General features: G+C 40.1%; 1 protein-coding gene across 3 annotated transcripts in view; it reads right to left on the bottom strand.

Annotated features, from left to right (window-relative positions):
- The window catches only part of Colgalt2 (collagen beta(1-O)galactosyltransferase 2), a 104,498-nt gene extending 85,540 nt beyond the window's left edge, over window positions 1–18,958 (bottom strand). Inside the window, exons 1-2 of one of the 3 annotated variants that reach the window (XM_063239715.1) lie at window positions 18,353–18,534; window positions 11,890–12,015 (exon numbers count right to left, since the gene is read on the bottom strand). Coding sequence is in view for 2 of the 3 variants with exons in the window: in XM_003474699.5 (XP_003474747.2) it covers window positions 18,353–18,606 (254 nt within the window). In the remaining variant the exon portion in view is untranslated. Of the gene's footprint in view, window positions 1–1,603; window positions 7,140–11,889; window positions 12,016–18,352 lie in introns of those variants that run through there. The other 2 variants (XM_003474699.5, XM_063239714.1) reach the window with 2 other exon arrangements.
- Between the last annotated feature and the right edge of the window lie 60 nt (window positions 18,959–19,018).

The following is a 19,018-nucleotide window of genomic DNA, read 5'->3' as shown; positions in this document are numbered from 1 at the left end:
TTCACTGTAGAACCATATATCTGCTTAAAGCAAACCAGATTATACTTCTAATTATGATTTTATTAGAGACCAGACTTTGAAACATCTTGAATTTGAACATTTGCCTTTGAAAAGCTGAGGTTCTTCTCAAAGTCTCTGTAAATGTACCTGTCTTCCAAATTAAATGAATTACTGCTCTCTGCTCTGATTTTTTGGCTTCTCAGTATCTTGATCGCACTATGGGGAATCGGAAGAAATGCCACTGACCTAAAGAATCTCAGTCTTACATGATCTAAAGTAACACTTGTGAGGGCTCAGGTATAACATAGAAAAAATCCTGGCAGTTATCTTATTTTTCTTGAAGAAACTAGAGCTGAGCTTTGCCAAGCAGACAGCTATGAGCTCACTAGTCCGAAATAAATACTCAAGACTTTTCCCCAGGACACAGCTAATGGGTTTATGCAGGAAATATAACTCCAGTATTGATTTACAGGGTGTTTCTTTTAAAATCAGTAATCAGAACCCTTTGCCTATGTTGGGCTGGACAAAGTCCTCTGTTATACTAATCAATGAACCAGAGAATTAAATGTAAAATCAACCCAACCAAAGTAAGCTGTTTTAAATTCACATTCTTTTGTGTTTAGTGACCTCATTCCTGTTTTAGGAGATAAAGAAATAAGCCCCAAATAATTGAAATTGATAGAGATTTTAAAGAGTATTGTGTTCCCTGGCTATGACACAAATATAATACAAAGTCGAGCAAACCCCCCAACAAATTGTTCTAGAACCAAAACCAAAATCTTTTTAACTGAGATGAGAGGTACTCAGTCAAGGGAACAGGAACATCAAAGGTGAGTTGTGTGCAAACGATTTCCGAGGGAAGATGCAAAGCAGGATTCAAAACACCAAGTTGTACTGTTTTTAAATTTTTGCTCAAAGCTGAAAGATGACAAATGGAAATGCTGGAAAACAACAAATGATTTCCCTAAAATTCAGAGATGAATAGAGTAAGATGAGCAGCTTCTTTCAACACTTCTAATCTATGTTTAAGTAAGAGAAGAGATACATGCAGATCTGACAATGCTCAACGCTCAGTTCTCAAACTCGGATAGTTAAGCAGAATATTATCTTTGTTCTTGAAATGCTATATTTATCATATTTGTTCTTTTCTTTTTTAAATTTTTTTTTACTTTTTATTTTTTGTCTTTTCTTTTTTATTGGTACCGGGGCTCATATGCTGCTGAGCTAAATCTCCAGCCCCTGTTCTTTTCTTTTCAAGTAAAGCAGTCTGACTTTTCATGCGTACTGACCCCAGAAAGCCTATTACTCGCACTGATGACAGTAAAGCAATTTTTTCAAAACAGTATTTGAGGATGTCGCACTGTAAAATCAAGATATATACATGTTCAAGTAGAGAATCTGCTGATCTAATGCACAAATCTTAACAATGCAAATAATGTTTATTTCTTCTTATTAGCAGTTGTTAAATTGCAGAGATAAATAGATCAGTAACAATCAAAATAAAAATATACTATTGATGATATCAAAAACTGATCACATCTCACCCATGAAGCTCAAAGAAGAATCCAATTCATTCAGCAAGCAATTCTGACGTAAGTCTTACCTATAAAGGCTTTCTCTACCTTTTTCTTTGAAGTAAACCCTTCCCATGATTCCTCTACTCCTTCCCTCTTTACGTCTTTACACGGTAGCTCCTTCTTGTCATCAGGTACTGGCATCAATGGCACCTATCATCAAAAAGCATCTGGGGCTGCAGTCATCTGAAAGCCTGATTGGGCTGTGACATCTGGCTCCTGAGCACCTCACTCACATGGCAGCGTTCGATGCTGGCTGTTGGCTACAGGCCTTGATTTTCCCCACGAGGGCCTCTCCCTGGGACAGCCTGAAAGTTCCCACACTCTTGATCACAGCTCACTATTTTTAAACAGCAGACCTTTGAGGTACGGAAAAAAAAATCCTTGCAAGCTCATATTTTACGTAAGTCCTATGAATGTATTATTGAAAATATCCAATATGCAAAAAGGTATAGAGAACTTTTAAAGTTTTTTGTTCTTTCTAAAGAGCCTGAAAAAATTATTAACTTCTTGAGAATGATGGAATAAATGAAAACAATCATAAAATGACTACCCCTGTCTTTTGCACTTTTTATTTATACCATTTTACTGGTTTTGTCATACTGTCTACTTAGCTGGAGATGTGCAGCACTCCAACTCTTTGAAATGTCAAAGTAGGATTAGTGCCAAGTTCAGAGGAAGCTGGGAGGAGCTTTAATAGGTATTTGGAAGCAGATCCCCAGACAGAATCTGCAACTCATTTCTCTGGTAAGACAATGACATATTACAATTCTTCTACCAAAAATTATCTCACTTGTTAGCAGCAGATTATTCAGGGGCCTGGAAAAGATAGAGTATTATTTTACCACCCAGAGTCAAACTAAGCGCAGGCGGTAGCCTTTGGTACCCTTTGCTTTCCTAAAGATTAAACACCAAGAAAGGAAAATTTTTTTTAAGTTGCCAAAAACAAAAATTATCTGTCTGAATTTTTAATGTCATAATCATTATTTTTAAAAAGTGAAAAAGCAGTTTCTCCCAATTATTTGAAATGAGACAGATGAATTTCAACTATCATCACTAAAACTAATCATTTGGACAAGTAAATACATCAGTCCACAAATTAACCAAAGCCAATTTAGAAAAACATCTTTGTAAACACATAAAAAAGCACTGCAAAAGCAAAGAAAATAAAGACAAGTCTATGATGTTAACAAAAGTAGGAATGAGATTTAATTAATGTGAGAACTCAAAAATTCACTAAAGAGAATTTATTTCTGAAATTACAGTTTATTCACCTTCTAATCCTTTGACATCAAAGCAATGAAGCATTCCTGTCAGGGAAACTACTGCTTTTTATAGCTAAAAGCTACAAAGTGCCAAAGCTATTTGTTATGTAAAACTTGACAACTGATACCACACTAAATTTCAGATAGCCTTTTGCATGGATGAATTAGAGTAGGGCCTTCAAAATCCATTTTACTTTAGGACTGGAGCGGTTCTCATAGCCCATTAAATCTCATTCACTACACTATCAGAGTAAAAACCCATTAGACAATTTTATGCTGCCATGCCTGAGCCCCAGTGTTACCAATGCATCCTAGAAAAATCCTTTTTCAGAAATCAAAACCTGGCACTGAATTTTAGGGACTCAAGGCAGCCAGCAGCCAGCAACCAGCTGGAGGATCAACAGGGTAGCCAAGACCAGAGAGGCTGAGAGTGCAGCCAAAGCACAGCGCTTTCCCAAGGTAATTCTCACGCAGCAGAAGGGTTTGCTGTTAACTGGTTATAGCTCAGAAAGCGAGGAGTTTGATTTGGAGACTAAACCCCATGAATATAAGTCAAAGACACCAAAGAGAATGATCTCTGCGAAAGGAAATTTTTGCCTTCATGTAAATTCACAATCAGGAAATAAGAGATTTTGAGTTTCCCAAATTCCCACTTTCTCTGACTTTCCTTCTTGTCCCACATTCAAACATCAGCAAGCAAAGAGATGATTCTTTTCAGCTTCATGTTATAAGGTCACTTCCTGCTGCTCATGCTCCTGGCTTTGGAAAGAATCTACTTATCACCATTTTTTTTTTTTTTTTTTTTAGCAGCTCTAGGATATAATGACACCACTGTGAAGTAAACCTTTCCCTATGGAGTACTACCACTTCACTGTAATAACCCACCATCCTGGTGAGATTTGACTTCCAACTACCAGATTCTCCTAATCCCCAATATGTATGAGCTAGTCACTTTCCTCCTGCAGTAGACTAAGCAAAATATGGCAGCCTATAGGCTTGGTTGCCCAGTGACTTTTGTAAAAAATGAAAATATAGATTGTTTACCATCACAATGACAAATGTCACACTCCTATATTTGCCTTTGCAAAGAAAGGGGTACTTCTGGGAATGACTTGCACTTATTTAGTACGCACAAAAAGTCAAATATAACCAAGCACCTGAAATACATATACTCATGGCCATAAATATTCTATCCCAATGCTGACATCACTGGTTTCCCCAGTTTTCAGATCTAGAACTCTTTTCTACCATATTCTCTGGATTTTTCTACATCTCATCATAGCTCTTCCTTTTGTTACTAATGTTCATGAAAGACATGGCATTTTCATTCATGTTAAAGGACAAAACATCTTTCTTTCTTTCTTTCTTTCTTTCTTTCTTTCTTTCTTTCTTTCTTTCTTTCTTTCTTTCTTTCTTTCTTTCTTTCTTTCTCTCTTTCTTTATTTTTGGTACCAGGGATTGAACTCATGACTTCACACACTAAGCTAAACTCCTGGCCATTTTAAAAATTTTATGCAGATATAAATCACTAGCCTAATCACCAAGGATTTGGAACACAGATAAGCCAAAACTATTGAAAAGTCAATTCTAAGTACAAATAAAGAAAGAAAAGCTTAAAGTGCCATCTTGAATAATGTGGCAACAGATAAAGTGATTTCTCTTGCTATAGAATAAGTAGTGGAGCTGCAAATACATACCATGATTGTGGCTATAAAAGGCTTTTAAGATTCTATTATGCAAAACTCACTGGATAGATGAGGATGACCAAAGTAGGGCAAAGAATTTAGGAAAACCTGATAATATGCTAGTGCATGACAGAAACAGCATAAAAGTACAAGTTATTAAGTAATCAGATATACCTAGTATAGACTTTGTTGAATATCCCCAGACTTTATTTCTGAGCTGAGGGGAAAACCGGGTTCCTCTGCCTAAATATAAAACTATTGAGCTGCATAGAGACAGGGTCAAGGTATGCTTTATGATTAGACCACACTGATTTGTTATCACACTGGTCTCTGTATATCCAAATGACAGACAACTCCTACATGGATAACTGAGAGTTCAATAAACTGCTTTTGTTTCAATAAGCCGCTTGAGAAAATGAAAATTTGATCCTCACAAGGCAGCATCAGTAGCAAAGTTGGCCAAAGCACTTGGAACTTCCAAGCTTCCCAGAGGAACTTTTAAAAATTTGCCTCTCGTGGTGCAGGAGAGTTCAGCAAATATTAAAGTTTACTGTCCTTTCCTCTTCAGACAAACACCAACTGCCCGCTTTGGGCATACCCATATTTTCACAGGCCTTACAAAGAGCTGTTAAGATTCAGAACCATTATCAAGGAAGACTTGGCAGAATCTATCTAATAGTTTCGAGAGACAGAAAACTGGCCCAGAAGTGGCTTTGTAACCTTCAATCACCTGCTGGCATTGCTGCAATCTGATGCCTAAGAAATGAGGATTCAGTGTCTTTGATGCCCAGTCAAAGCTTTGAAGCTGAGTCAAGACCACAAGACAAAGGCAGCACTGTGCATGCAAATCAAGAAACAAAGGAAGCTAAACTCCAAATCCATTAAAAGTAACATCAGAAATCCAATACTCAGAGATGATGAGAGGCCCTGCATCACTGTGAAATAGGAAACCTAAAAGCGAAGCTGGGCAGTACACCAAAACACATGTTATGAGAAGGGATCCCAAGCTGGGCAGAGCCTGGCCGGAAAAGCACTCAGAAGCCTTCATACACGCAGCTCCCTTGTCCTAGAGGCAGCCGTCTGTGCCAAAGGGAACCGGACTGAAGCGCCTTCCATACCCTCCATACAGAGCCCTTCGTTAGAAGTTCCAGTACGTGTCCCACAAGACTGATCCTCACATTGCCAACTGAGCATGTCTTGCAAAAGAGGCAACCGTCTAGTGGACATCTTTGGGCAGTAAACAACAGAATGCAATAGCATGGGCTTCCTAGAAGAATTAGGGCTTTTAAAAAAAATCACCCCCCAAAAAATCTAAAGTAACATTGAGGGCATGGGAAACATCAATTACAGAGTTAAGATTCATGAAAAAGAAAATCAAAAGTAAAAAAATTAAATATGAGCAACAAAGGAAGCAAGATTAGGGAAAATGGAAACTGAAGTGGTTCAAGTGACTGTTGTTCAGTTGCTTTGATTTTCCTCTATGTTACTAAAGACATGCGAATGTAAATTTTTCTTCTATAAAACTAAGTATTTAATGAACTTTTACATGACACATTAAGAAAAGTGAAGAATTTGAGTGTGTCCGGAGCTTCATATGATGGGCAAACAGTTTGGGATACTCCCTTTAAAATAATTTTGTTTTGAAATTTAGCCACCGTTGGACAGAAGAAAATGCATGTGCTTAATATAACAGAAAGCATTTATGAAATGTGCCAAACAGGCTTCTCTTTTATAATTCTATACGTTACTGTTTCTCTGTTAAGGAAACCTCTTGGCCTTTTTTATAGCGTAAGCATCTGGAATTGGGAGCAGAATATTCCAAGGTATGCCAATTTTCCAAACTCTGAAAATTCTAAACTCTATGTCCTGTACATAGTGTTGCATACACAGCCTTTGGTTCTTCCATATAGGTCTCCTAATGTTCAGTGGACCTTCTGAGAGCTTGTTTTGTGGTTCCCAATCTCAGAGAAACATCTGAATCAGTTGTGTGCGTAACTATAATACAGATTCCCAGCACTCACTCAGGAATCATATGATTGAATGTAGCTGAAACAGGCCCCAGGAATTTAAGTATCTAACAAATGCTCCAACTATTGAGATGCAGCTAACCCAGAAGTGCTACTTGGAAACACTAGTGGAAGTCCAAGAGCCTTGTATCAAAAGGAGGCAGAGCAGTGATGAAGACCACGGCCACTCACAGACAGTAAACTAAACCCATGGGGGTGAATTACTTTTAGATCACCTCAGTTACTAATTTCATCATGACCAACTGGGTTTGCCCACATGAAGCATCAGTGGTGACCAATTAAATCAGAGGATATATATATATATATATAGTCTTAGTTACTTTTAACTCGTCGCTGAGACAAAATACTTAATGCACCTAGTTGGGAAAGGAAAGGTTTATTTCTTACAGTTTTTGGAGGTTTCAGTCCATACTCAGTTGGCTCCAAGGCAGGGTGGCATGCCTAGGCCCCAGTTCATGACGGCTGCAAACAGCAAGCAGAAACCGGCAAAAGAGAGAGACACACCTTCTTCCTGCCATTAAATCACTCTGGCTCCACCTCTAGGTCGGTGTAGCATTCACACCCCCAATCCAAGCGCTAGACAATGAACCAATCACAAATGCATAATGGAAAGGCATGAGGCCTGGGGGCCACCGACATAACCATGACATATATATAAAGCAACGGGGAGTGAAAAGCATAAATATATATATACATAAATATTTATGCTTTTCACTCCCCGTTGCTTTATTTTTAAATTTGTTTTAACTGATGACATAAAATCATGCATATTAATTTCGTGCCATTTTATATTACATTGCATAATATTTAAGTCAGTTTAAATATATTTATCTCAAATACTTATCATTTTTATGGTAAAACTTTAAACTCCCTTTCTTCCAGCTTTTTGAAATGCACAGTATGAGGTATGATAAAGATATAATTAGTTTAAATAAAGCATTTAAAAATTGATTGCAGCCATTAACCCCGCTCAAAACACGCCTCCTCATTTTAAAGACACTTATCTCACTGTTCTTGCCACTTTTTAAAACACCACATGGTTGGAGTACATAGTGATTACCCTCTTCATAGGGCGTGGGTACATGCTGGTAACCTATTGCTGCATTTCATGTTCTCTTTGGAAGCAGTCTGGGAACTCCTCCTTCATGTCTTTAGTTGCTATGTCATGGCTGCCTCAATGTTCTGAATCAATTTAAAAGATTTACCTTTCATGGTCATTTTGACTTTGGGAAAGAGCCAGAAGTCACACAATGCCAGATTCAATGAAGACACAGTGTCATGTTTGTATTTGACAGAAATTGCAGTAAACATTTTGAATTGATTGAAGACCTCAAGGCAGCCACAACAGTGCAATTGATGCAGTTGTAAAAGAAGACTTTCACGTTTTCCTGATTATTGATGGTGAACATTTTTCTCATGAATCCATAGGTCATTTGTATGTCTTCTTTTGAGAAGTATCTATTTAGAGGTATTACTCATTTGTACATCAGATTATTTGTGTTTTTGATACTTAGTTTTGGAGTTTTTTTGTATATTTTGGATATCAAGTCCTTGCCAAATGTATAGTTGCAAATATTTTCTCTCATTCTGTAGGTTGTTTCTTCACTCCATTAATTGTTTCTTTTGCCCTGCAAAAGCTCTTTAGTTTGATATAATCCCATTTGTCTATTTTGTTTTTATTTTTCTGTGCTTTTTGAGTGTTTTCCAAAAATTATTTGCCCATTCCAGTGTCCATAAGTGTTTCCTCTATGTTCTCTTCTAGAAGCATCCTAATTTTAGGTCTTACATTGAATTCTTTAATATGTTTTGAGTTGAATTTCCTAACTGATGAGACAAGGAGCTTCTGCGTGTCACTATCCAATTTTTCCAGACTCTCCTTCAAATGTGTGTTCTTTGCCAAATAGCATTTGACTGTAGACATGGGTGTACTTCTAGGCTGTTTCATCCCATTGGTCTATATTTCATTTTTTACGCCAATACCATGCTGTTTCAATCAAAACTACAGCTTTCTAGTATGTTTTGAAGTTACATAGTATAATAGCTCTTGCGTTGTTCTTTTTGCTCAAGACAGTTTGCCTATTGAAGTTTTTTATGGTTCCATATAAATTTTAAAATTGTTTCTGTAGTTTGGTAGAGAGCATTTTAGCATTTTCATAGGGATGGCACTAGATCTGTAATTTACTTTGGGTAGTTCAGTTGAACAATATTGTTTCTTACAATCCACGAATATAGGTTGTCAGTTTACTTTCTTGTATTCTCTTCAGCTATTTTCATTAATGTCTTACAAGATTAACTGAAGTGATCATTCACATCTTTGGTTAAATTTATTCCTAAGTATTTTGTGGGGGTTTTTTGTAGCCACTGTAAATGGATTGCTTGACTAATTTCTATTTTAGTAAAATTATTATTGGCATGTAGCAGTGCCATTGATTTTTGTATGTTGATTTTGGATCCTGCAACTTGAAGAAATTCATTTATTAGTTCTCCTAGTATTTTGGTGGTTTTGATATACATATATATATATATATATATTCATGTCACATACATCAGGAACAACATGACTTCTATTCCAATGTATATGCCATTTATGTTTTTCTCTACTGAATGCTCTGGTGAGAACTTCTAGAACTGTGTTGAATAAAAATGGTGAAAGTTGGCATGTTTTCCTTGTTTCAGATCTTAAGAAAGGATGTTTCAGCTTTTTCCATTCAGTATAATGTCAGCCATTGACTTTTCGTAAGGGGCTTTTATAAGGGGTAGGTATTTCCCTTTATACCTAATTGTTCAGTGTTTTTATCCTCAAGAATGTTGAATTTTTCAGTAGTTTTTCTGTATTCAGATGCCCATACGGTTTTTGTTCCACATTTTGTTGAAGTGCATTACATACTTGATTTGCACACATTTAACCATTCTTGTATCTCTAGGGTGAATCACACTTGATCACAGTGAATAATCTTTTTATCGTGCTATTGCATTCTGTTTTCTAGTAATTTGTTGATGATTTTTACATCCATATTCATCAAGGATACTGACGTACAGTTTTCTTCCCCCGCCCTTTTTTTTTGCTGTTGTTGTTACTGTTGTATGCTTATCTGGTTTTGGTATCAGGGTAATTCTGGTCTCATGCGATGTTTGGGGAAATTCCTTCCTCTTCTACTTTTTGGTATAATTTAAGGATAACTGGTACTAGTTCTTTAATTGTTCAGTAGGAGTCAGTGGTGAAGCCACTTGGTGCTGAACCTTGACAGCATTGTATTGCTGTCAATCTTGCTGCTTGTTCCTGGTTCCCTACTTCCTCACGAGCCAGCTTGGTAAGGTGGATGTTCTAGGAATTTGTCCAGTTCTTCTGGGTTACTAAATTTGTATTTCTGTGGTATGAGCTATAATGTCTCCTTTTCATCTCTGACTTTATTGTAGTGTTATCTCTTCTTTACTTACTGTAGCTCACAATTTGTCTATTTTGTTTATCTTTCTGTACAAACAGTTCTTTTTTAAATTGAGCTTTTTCATTACATTTTATCCATTTCTTTGATCTCTGCTTGCGCTTTTACTACTTACTTCATTCTAACTTTGCATTTAGTTTGTTTCTGTGTTTTTAGTTCTTTGATATACATTTTAAGTGATTGGTTTAAAAATCCAACTTACCCTGCAAAAAAGACAGTGCTGGAATTTTCAATGCACCTATTGAGTTTTAAAATCTAACAAGATTGAGAAAGAGTGGAGACTTGTACTTTTCTATAGTATTTTAGTATCTGGCTGTTTCATGCCTTCCACACCAACTCCACAAAATCCATTTGTGGCGTAAGACCCAGCCTGACTGCCTAAATGCTTTCTCACTCAACCTGCTTCCAGCAGAGAGAAGGCAGCCACATGTGGGCTGTATAAGTGAGCTGCTCAGTGGTGCAGAGATGACATGAAAAAATTCTGATTCCACTTGGCAGCAACTTTCCACTATTTTGGCAGGTCCAAACCATAATCACTATGGCGTGTGCAGCTTGGAGAGGATTATAAGGCTGGCTGGCAACCAAGAAGCTAAAAAGGCATCTATTGGTCCAGCAAGGGACTCCATGTTGGGAATGCCAGGGTCGCAAATGTCCACAAACACATTTTTCACAGATATCCCAGGAATTTGAATGTCTAGAAAGTCCTGTCTCTCCCAAGAGCTTGAAAAACAGAAATTTCTCACTTAATACAGTTTTTTGGGAGAACATGAATAAATGCATATCTACTGACTCCTGTTTCTTAGAGCTACGTTTGTTACCTAGAGGAATGGTAAATTCACCAGTGCCCATTGCCTTCCCTCTCTCCAAAAGTGTGCAATCACTCTCAGAAGGAAGAGAGGTTGGGAGGAATCCTATTCTGCTCTAAGAGTACTATTGTTTAAAGTGCACTGTGAGCTGGCTTTATGAGTTTTGAGGTCTGGTACAAAACTATAGAAAGCTCCTCTTAATGAATCACCTCTCTCCAGCCAGATAAACATTCTTAAGTAGATCTTTAAGTGATTAAACCTGGAAGACAACGAAATACTCTAATACAGACAATATGCTGAGCCAGTATTCCTGAAAATGCTGCAAGAGAAGCTTGCCTCCAGACCCCTTTCTGCCATATTCTTCGGTGCATATAGCACAAGATCATCACTTATGTTGTAAACATTCACAGTCAGAAAACACTGGAGGCAGGGGCTTATTTTGCATTATGTTTGCAGAGGAACAAAATCCCAACAAGACAACAAAGGCCTCAGCTTATGAAATTGACAAACTAAAATAATAATAACTACTGCTTCAATTAAATGAAACTTGTTTCCAAGTCAAAGGTTCAGCTCTAACAGGATGCCCGGAAGCTACTATTCAAAGTCTAAGTCTGAAAGGATTCCTATATATATGATGCTCCTAAAAAGGAAAAGAAATTCCCTCCAGCCAAATCTAAAGTTTGATTCATGAAGGAGACTTGGGTAGGAACACCAGCCACAAATGCTACAGTTTCATAGATCTGAATGGCAATAAGTTCCGGGGAATTAACTGTAGCTACTCTGTGTATATTCTGTTCTTTTCAGTTATTACCTATAACTAGTTCCTTTTTTGGGAGGGTCTTACTTTTATGAACATTAACACACAGTATTCCTACCAAAGGAATAGAGATCAAAGGGAAAAGTAATATAATCCAGACCCTGTTTCCACTAGGACACTCTCTGGCAGCTTGCCATGTTTGCTAATTCTACAAAGTGGTTACCAAAGTAATTGGGTCCTAGGGCTCCTGAGGCAGGCTGAAGAGAGAGCAAGCATCAGGAGCCAGGTAAGTCAAGTTAAGGAGACAACAGTGGTAATTTGCAAATACTTACAGTATGGGGCCAATGGGGACTAGGCTGGACAAAGTCTAAGAGAAAGAGGCCATTCAGCCCTGACAACAGTTGCTGTGTATCGTGCAAGCCTGGCAAGGTCAGGTGCTGGTTCCACAGACATGTTTCCTGCGGGAAAAGTTATCAGGTTATACATTTATGATATGTGCACCTTTGATACTATACTTTGTCAAGAAGTAATCTTCAAAAGCTGGTCTGAGGCCAGATTTTCTAGAGGCCAGAAAGACAAAAACAAAAGAGCAGGATGAGGGTTATCAGAAAGGAGTTCGGAATAGCTGCCTGTAACAGATATTATGTGAATTACTTAGCATGCCACCTAGGGCGTGGGTGTTGCAGTACTTAAAGAACTTGATATATAGAGACAGGTTTAAAAATATTATACTTATGTAGAACAAAACATATAAAACACTCGTATTTAGGTCAGATTGATGTATACAGATATGCATTAGAAGGTTTGAAGGAGAATACACAAGAAATTAAGCGTTGATCACTTCTGGCAGGTAGTATAGACCTAAAGGGACATTTTGTCATATATCCATTGTTAGATTCTTTTAAATTATGGGAATATGTAGCTTTTTCAGTTTGAAACATGAAAACTCAGGCAGGAAAATTCTTGAATTAAGCTACTAATGAAATAAATCTACAAGGACCCTAAAGGACTTAAATTCTTTTAAATCAACAATTTTTGAGATGTTAACAATATTCAGGCAAGTAAAGAAATAACTCACTCTTTTGAAATAAAAATGTCAAGACATATACAATAAACACATTTTGTAACTCCAGATGAATAATGGTTGTGACTTAAACACATACAGAGAAATTTCCTCAGACGTGGTACCTGGGGACTAATCTAATAACCATACTATAGGTTGATGGTTTTATCTCAGGTCTTACTGTATATTGTTGCTCTGTGAAGAAATATGCGTGAAAGAAACCTTATAATTGTCCTACAGTAGTCCCTATAAAAATCTTATAATGATCCTCCTATACTGTGCTGTAGACTTGGAGACGGTGCCATGTAGTGAGTGCTACAACCCCATGTGCACATTTAAGTGTTGGAAAAAGAACCAAGGTACAACCAGCAGCATTCCTGTTTACAAAGCTCTCATTGTTCATTCCTACGGCCACCAGAGACAGCCAGTCAATAGGACCGCAAAAAGCACATGCTTTGTACCTGGTATTACAAGGAATTTAGTTGGCAGAATCTCTTGGATAAAGGACATGAGGACAAATCTATTAAACCAAACTCTGCTTAGGATAACTGGCATGCTCCTGAGATGAGAAGGGATTTTTTCCCCCTAAAATAAGCAATGTTAAGACAGCCACACAGTATGTAAAATCTAGAAATCGGTTCACCAGTGCCAACATTTTTCACTCTAGAATTTATTGCGTGAAATTCCTTTACTGTTTCATACTTTGGTTTCATCATACCAAACTTAGTAAAACAGAACAAGGACAAATGAGGCATCTTGTCCAATCCTGCAGGAAATTTGTCCTAACTGTAACAGTAGGATAGCTGATATTTATCAGTCACTCCTTTTTTTACCTAAAGGTCATAGAAAATTGTTGAGTTCAGTTATCATTTGAAATTGGAGGTTGGGGAGAGAGCTGATGCTTTCCTCCAATTGTTGCAAAGAAAAGTTGAATTTAGAAACAAGAAAATTTAAGTTTCATTAATTTTAAAAGCTGAAGAATCAACTGCATTTTACCAATATGAACCAAAATTTTAGCTACTATACTTAGGAAAAGCACTGTTTTCATCATTTACTACCAACACTATAAGAGAAATTTCTATTTTAATATGGCAATGAATATAACAAGTGGCCTGCATATTTATGTACAACTGAAGTATTTAGGCTGATTTTCTTCCTATGAGATCTACTAAATTAGAATTCATTAACCAGAAAGTGCCTGAGCTATGTGATGAAATAATCAAGACAGCAGAAGGCAATCACCGCGTCCCTTGAATCATTCAGGCAGAAGTGACAGTTCTCATTTGAAACACTGGAGCCCTTATCTACCCAAGATGGTCAACTGACAGGAGCAAAAACTAGAACTAATTAATTGGTCCTTTCTTGATTCTAAACAGACCATCTGCAATTTCTATCCATTCAAATAACATACAACATTTAATGCCAAGACTATGATAATAATACAAGACATCATTTTCACCTCTGGTGCAGAAATTATCATTAGTAGTAGTTTGGAACATTTGGTAAGCACATTGATATTAGTGAACCTAGTTAAACACCTAACAAAATGCTATTGGTTGGGGAATAAACTTAAGATAATTCCCCCACAATGCAGAGCTAAATGGTCTGCAAAATCTTGGAACCAGCACTCCCAAACAAACAGTAATGCATTACTGTTTTTATGTTTATGTCAACAGAATATCATCATTTGCTTGAAAATTCATAAGTGGTTCCCAATTAGCATGATACTTTTCAAAACTCAAATAAAAAGTCCAGATCATTCTGTAATTACGTAACAGTTACTGTCTGAGACTGCATACACTGTGTCAAGCCAACTATCTCCCCACAAGCAACAGCAGGCTCTCACATGACAAAATTTAATACCCCTTTTGGGCCAAGTATTTTTCCTTGTGTCCTGCTCCATTTTTCAGTACGATGGTATGTGGCCCTTCTCCCCTAAATCATAGCTTTGTAGAGAGGGATGAAGTCACCCTTCCCTCTAATGCTAAGGCCACTTGTTTATGGTTCCATGAATTGAAGGGAACCACTGAAGGATGCTGCCACATGCTGCAATGCCTCACAGCTCCCTTCATTCCAGCAGAGTGGTGATTTCCATGAATTCAGTGCACGTTTTATTTAATTAGTTCACAAGAGAACATCTTTGTTTCTTATCAGAAGGTTGTGATATTAAAAAAAAAAAAAACAGTTTGTGCCATGGGGATCAGGAAGAGACTCAGCAAGAAGATGAACCAGGCCTTTTCTGAGCCAGCTGGTGCATGGGCTAGGAAACCAGAAGAGCATCACCCCTGCCGCCATAAGCAACTGGCTAATTCAGAGGACTCAGGGTGAGGTGATAGCAACTGAGGTGAAAGGACAGATTGGTGTTTGTATTATTTGACTGACTTTGCATTCCTGGGGCTCATGGTCTGGGCATCTATTTGGAGGATGGCAGTGTGCGTTGTGAGAGATTTCCTTCTCTCTTGTTTTTGAAACACAATGTTTTGTTACATTTTACTGTTGTGGCTTATTCCTGTATCTGGTAACCCTAGCAACTACTTCAAAGATAATAACATGTCGTATAAGAACCATTGTTAAATTCCTATCATCTTGTTTTGAAAACCTGAAAAAAAAGACACATAATTTTGTGGATTTTGAGAAACACAGATAAATGTAAAAAGTGTTTCTTTTTGCTGATACATATCTCAATAAAAACTTTCCTTTATTCAATATAATCTAAAAAACACTGTGATACTGAGGTAACTGCACTCATTTTAACAGTGGAATCTTTTAGATGATTTTGTTGGCATTTGTCCCACCTGGATGTACAGATAGATAGACCTGACCGAGAACTTCAGGTAAGAAAAACATCCCAGGGAAGTTGGCACATGATTCATAATACAGCTCTCAGTGACTCCCTGAGATAAGGGAAAAAAGTCAAGATTTAGGAAGGAAGTCTTGGTATTGGGCAAGCCCCCAGCCCTCAGTAGAGAAGTGAAGGGAATGAACAGGAGGGAGTCTGCACAAAGGGAGTGGCTGGGGTAGGAGCCCTCGGGGGCTGGAACCCAGGTCCCATTATAAATGATGTCCTGTGTACAACATTCTCCCTGGCTCACAGTCATTTTTTACATTGGTGCTTTCTGGCTTTGCAGAATCAATAGCTCGTATGGCCTTTGGAATATTGAATAGATCTTGGCTTTAAGAAACTAGGGCTACACAACTGACAAAGTCCCTTAAACTATAATATACTAAACTGGAAAGTAATATCCCAATATCCTTCCCAGCCAAATACTCTTCTAGGGTCAATCTAGAAGTCAGTATTTCCAGGGAGGCCCTTGAGGTAAAATACAAGAACTTTGGAACCTCATTAGATCTTCCCAGAGTGGAAATACTGGTTAATGCCTCTGCTATCATGTTTTGCCTCTTTCTAGAATTCTCATTCTTTTCCAAGTTTTAGCTGATTTCCAGTCACCCTTTAAAACTCAGTTGAAACTAAGTATCAGCTCCTCTAGAAGCTTACCATGGCCACACAAATGCTCCAGTCTGATTTAGAAATCCTTAGATTCTCCCTCAAACCTCCTAAATGCCATTCAGATCACATTACACTGCCTAGGAGAAAGAGCCATATTTGTCTACAAGGACCACACTTTGTTCAACTTTTTAAAAGACATATCTGAATAAAGTTCTAAGAACTAGAAGGTACTATCTTAAAATGGGCATTTTTTGGTTGTTGTTACCTAATAAATTACACAGGGTTTCTAATACAGGACCAAGAGTCCTCAAAGAAGAGTCTTTAGTGATTAATGCAGGGGTTGCCCACAGCCTTATCGCAAGCCTTTGGCTTCTTCCTCAACTTTTTAACACTTTGCCATAGAGAAGGAGGTGCAGAGACAAGAACTATGAATGAGGGTAAGGGAAAATAGACCCCAAAGATCTATGCAGAATTGAAGTACTACCCATCTAAGTACACCACCAACGTCCATATATGTGACTATCAGAGAGTTTAGGATGTACATTCATTACTGGTTGATTCTAACCATGTCACAAAATCTCTGGAATTCAGGAGTTGGAAAGAATTTTTTAAGTTTTGTTTACCCTAATTCCCTCATTTTACAGATGCGGAAACTTGGTATTTATGTATGTCACACAACCTGTTCCAGATCACATATCAAACTACTGACAAACAGTTCAAGTCTCCTAATTTGTAACTTACCGGTTTGTATAAATTTCGCTTATCTCGTATTTTCATCACTTCTACATTTTTAGGACAGTCTGTAGGGACAAAGTTATGATCAAATCCCAGTCTTATCACTTACTAATTCTGTGACTTGAGGTTGAGTTATTGAGCTGAGCCAAGTCCCAGTGTCTTTCTTTGTAAAATAAGGATCACAATCTTTCTCTTAAAAGCGTACTGTGTGATAAAAGAGATGATACCTGTAGGTTGGGTGGTAAAACCCTATGCCTGGTAACTGCCTCCCCACTTACTAATCTTTCATAGTAAATACTGTAAAATTTTGAAAAACTGGCGCATAAAACTCAAGGCCATATTATAAAACTTGTTTTTTGAAAAACAAAACAAATGACAAAAAGAAAGCACTATGAGAAGTGGCATTTTTGAAACTTTTTTTCAAAAGTGGAAGTTACAACAGTCCTTCCCTCTGGTTTAAAGGCTGCTCGCCCCTCTCCGCGGAGGCGGCCGTCACGTACAGGCGCTACGCCGTGCAGGGCCGGCAGACAGAGCTGTACTGTATCACTCGTTTGCTTTTGCGCCTCTGCGCCTCTTACCAGGCACCATTAGGCTGCCAGGTCCAGCCACTGCCTCTGCCTTTACCCTTCCTCCTCATTTTCTCCCCACTGCTGCTTGCAGAGTATGTCCTGTCTGAGGACATTTCCCTTTATTATCACAAGGCAGAAACTGCTCCACAGGCATCTGGGCTCTGTCACCCGAAGGGACTCGAGTCCTGTCTGTTACCTGACAGCTGGTCTCCTGGTCAGAGCCCACTTCTTAGCCTGGCCAAAGTATGAGGCTGATGCAGCAGGCAGCTACTCTCACCAACCCCCTGACCTTCTCCGCAGCAACCATAAGAACTAGACCCAGAAGTCTTTCCTCTCGGGACAAAACGTGATTGTTCAGTCTTTCCGAAGGCGGCTCCTTGGCGCCCGCGCGCGCAGTACCCACGCGGTTGGAGTCTAAGGTAGAGAATGCGCCTCTGGAGGACGCACCGAGCGGGGGCAGCCTGGAGCACCCGGAGCCCGGCCCGCGGCGGCGCTGTGGCTGGGGAGATCCGTGGGCTCCAACCCTGGGCCCAGCCTTTCCTCCTGTTCCCGGGACAACCAGGGGCCACCTTTGCAGCCTCTGAGGCAGGCGCAGGATGCCGGCCGTGCGGAGTCAGCGCGGAGCCCTGCAGCCAGCCCGCACCCGCCGAGGTTTTTGCTCCATACCGCGGCGCGTCCGCAGTAAAGACCTAGACAAGCACTCTACCCCGAGCTCCAGGGCTATGAAGGAAACCCTGAGAGTTCAAAGGGAGGACATTCAAAGTCTCCCTGAGGAGTCTCCCCAAGCACCTTGTGAGGGATGGCGGAATGAGGGGCCACGGCCACCCAATCCGCACACCACCCGTAGCCGCTCGGGTTATCCCTATCTGTACCCGGCGCGCACACACCGCAGCCCCACCGCCCGATTCGCCAGCACCAGCCCGGCTGGCGAGGGCGTGTGCGCGCCGGCTCCCCGGTCCCTCCGCGGTCCCCTCGCTCACCAGATAGCCATCCGGCTTTTGGGGTAGTCCAGCCGCTCCAGGCAGCCGAGGAAGTGAGGCAGCGTGTGCGCAGCGTTGCGGGCGAGTACGGCCACTAGCACCGTGGGTTTCTGCAGCGGGGACTCCGGGAAAACCACCTCCTCTTGCCTTGAGTCCGGCACAGCGGCCAAGCGCGCCGGGCAGCAGCTGCGGAGCAGGGCCGAGGACAGGAGCAGCAGCGGCCAGGCGAGGGTGGCGGCGGGGCGCGCAGCCATGTTCCGGCTGGGGCGCGCGACGGGTTTTGCAGCCAGCGCGGAGCCCGGCTGCCCGGGGGGCCCGAGGCGGGCGGGGAGGGCTGGGGTGGCTCCGGGAGAGCGAGGAGGCTGCCAAGGGATGCGGTTGGCCGGGCTGACCGCGCGGGCGCGCTGGCACCGAGACGGGCGGCTGCCGGGACCCTCACGCCACCCCTCACAGCCTAGGGCCTGACGCCGCGCGCACCGCGTACCTGCCGCCGCCCGTGCTCCTAGCGGGGCTCGGGTTCGCAGACAGAGTGGCCTTGGAGCTGTTTGTTTGGAGACCTGCGGAAAGTTCCTCTAGCCCAGGCTGAGCTTGTACAGCTGAGGTCTGTGGCTTTCTCCCAGAGCTTCGAGGTGTGGCCCTGTCTGCCAATGCGCGCGCGTGTGTGTG

Source organism: Cavia porcellus, unplaced genomic scaffold (genome assembly GCF_034190915.1).
Source record: "Cavia porcellus strain 051 isolate PalLab524CR breed Dunkin Hartley unplaced genomic scaffold, mCavPor4.1 scaffold_29, whole genome shotgun sequence".
Taxonomy (NCBI): Eukaryota; Metazoa; Chordata; class Mammalia; order Rodentia; family Caviidae; genus Cavia; species Cavia porcellus.
This window is presented reverse-complemented; position numbering and strand designations above follow the sequence as displayed.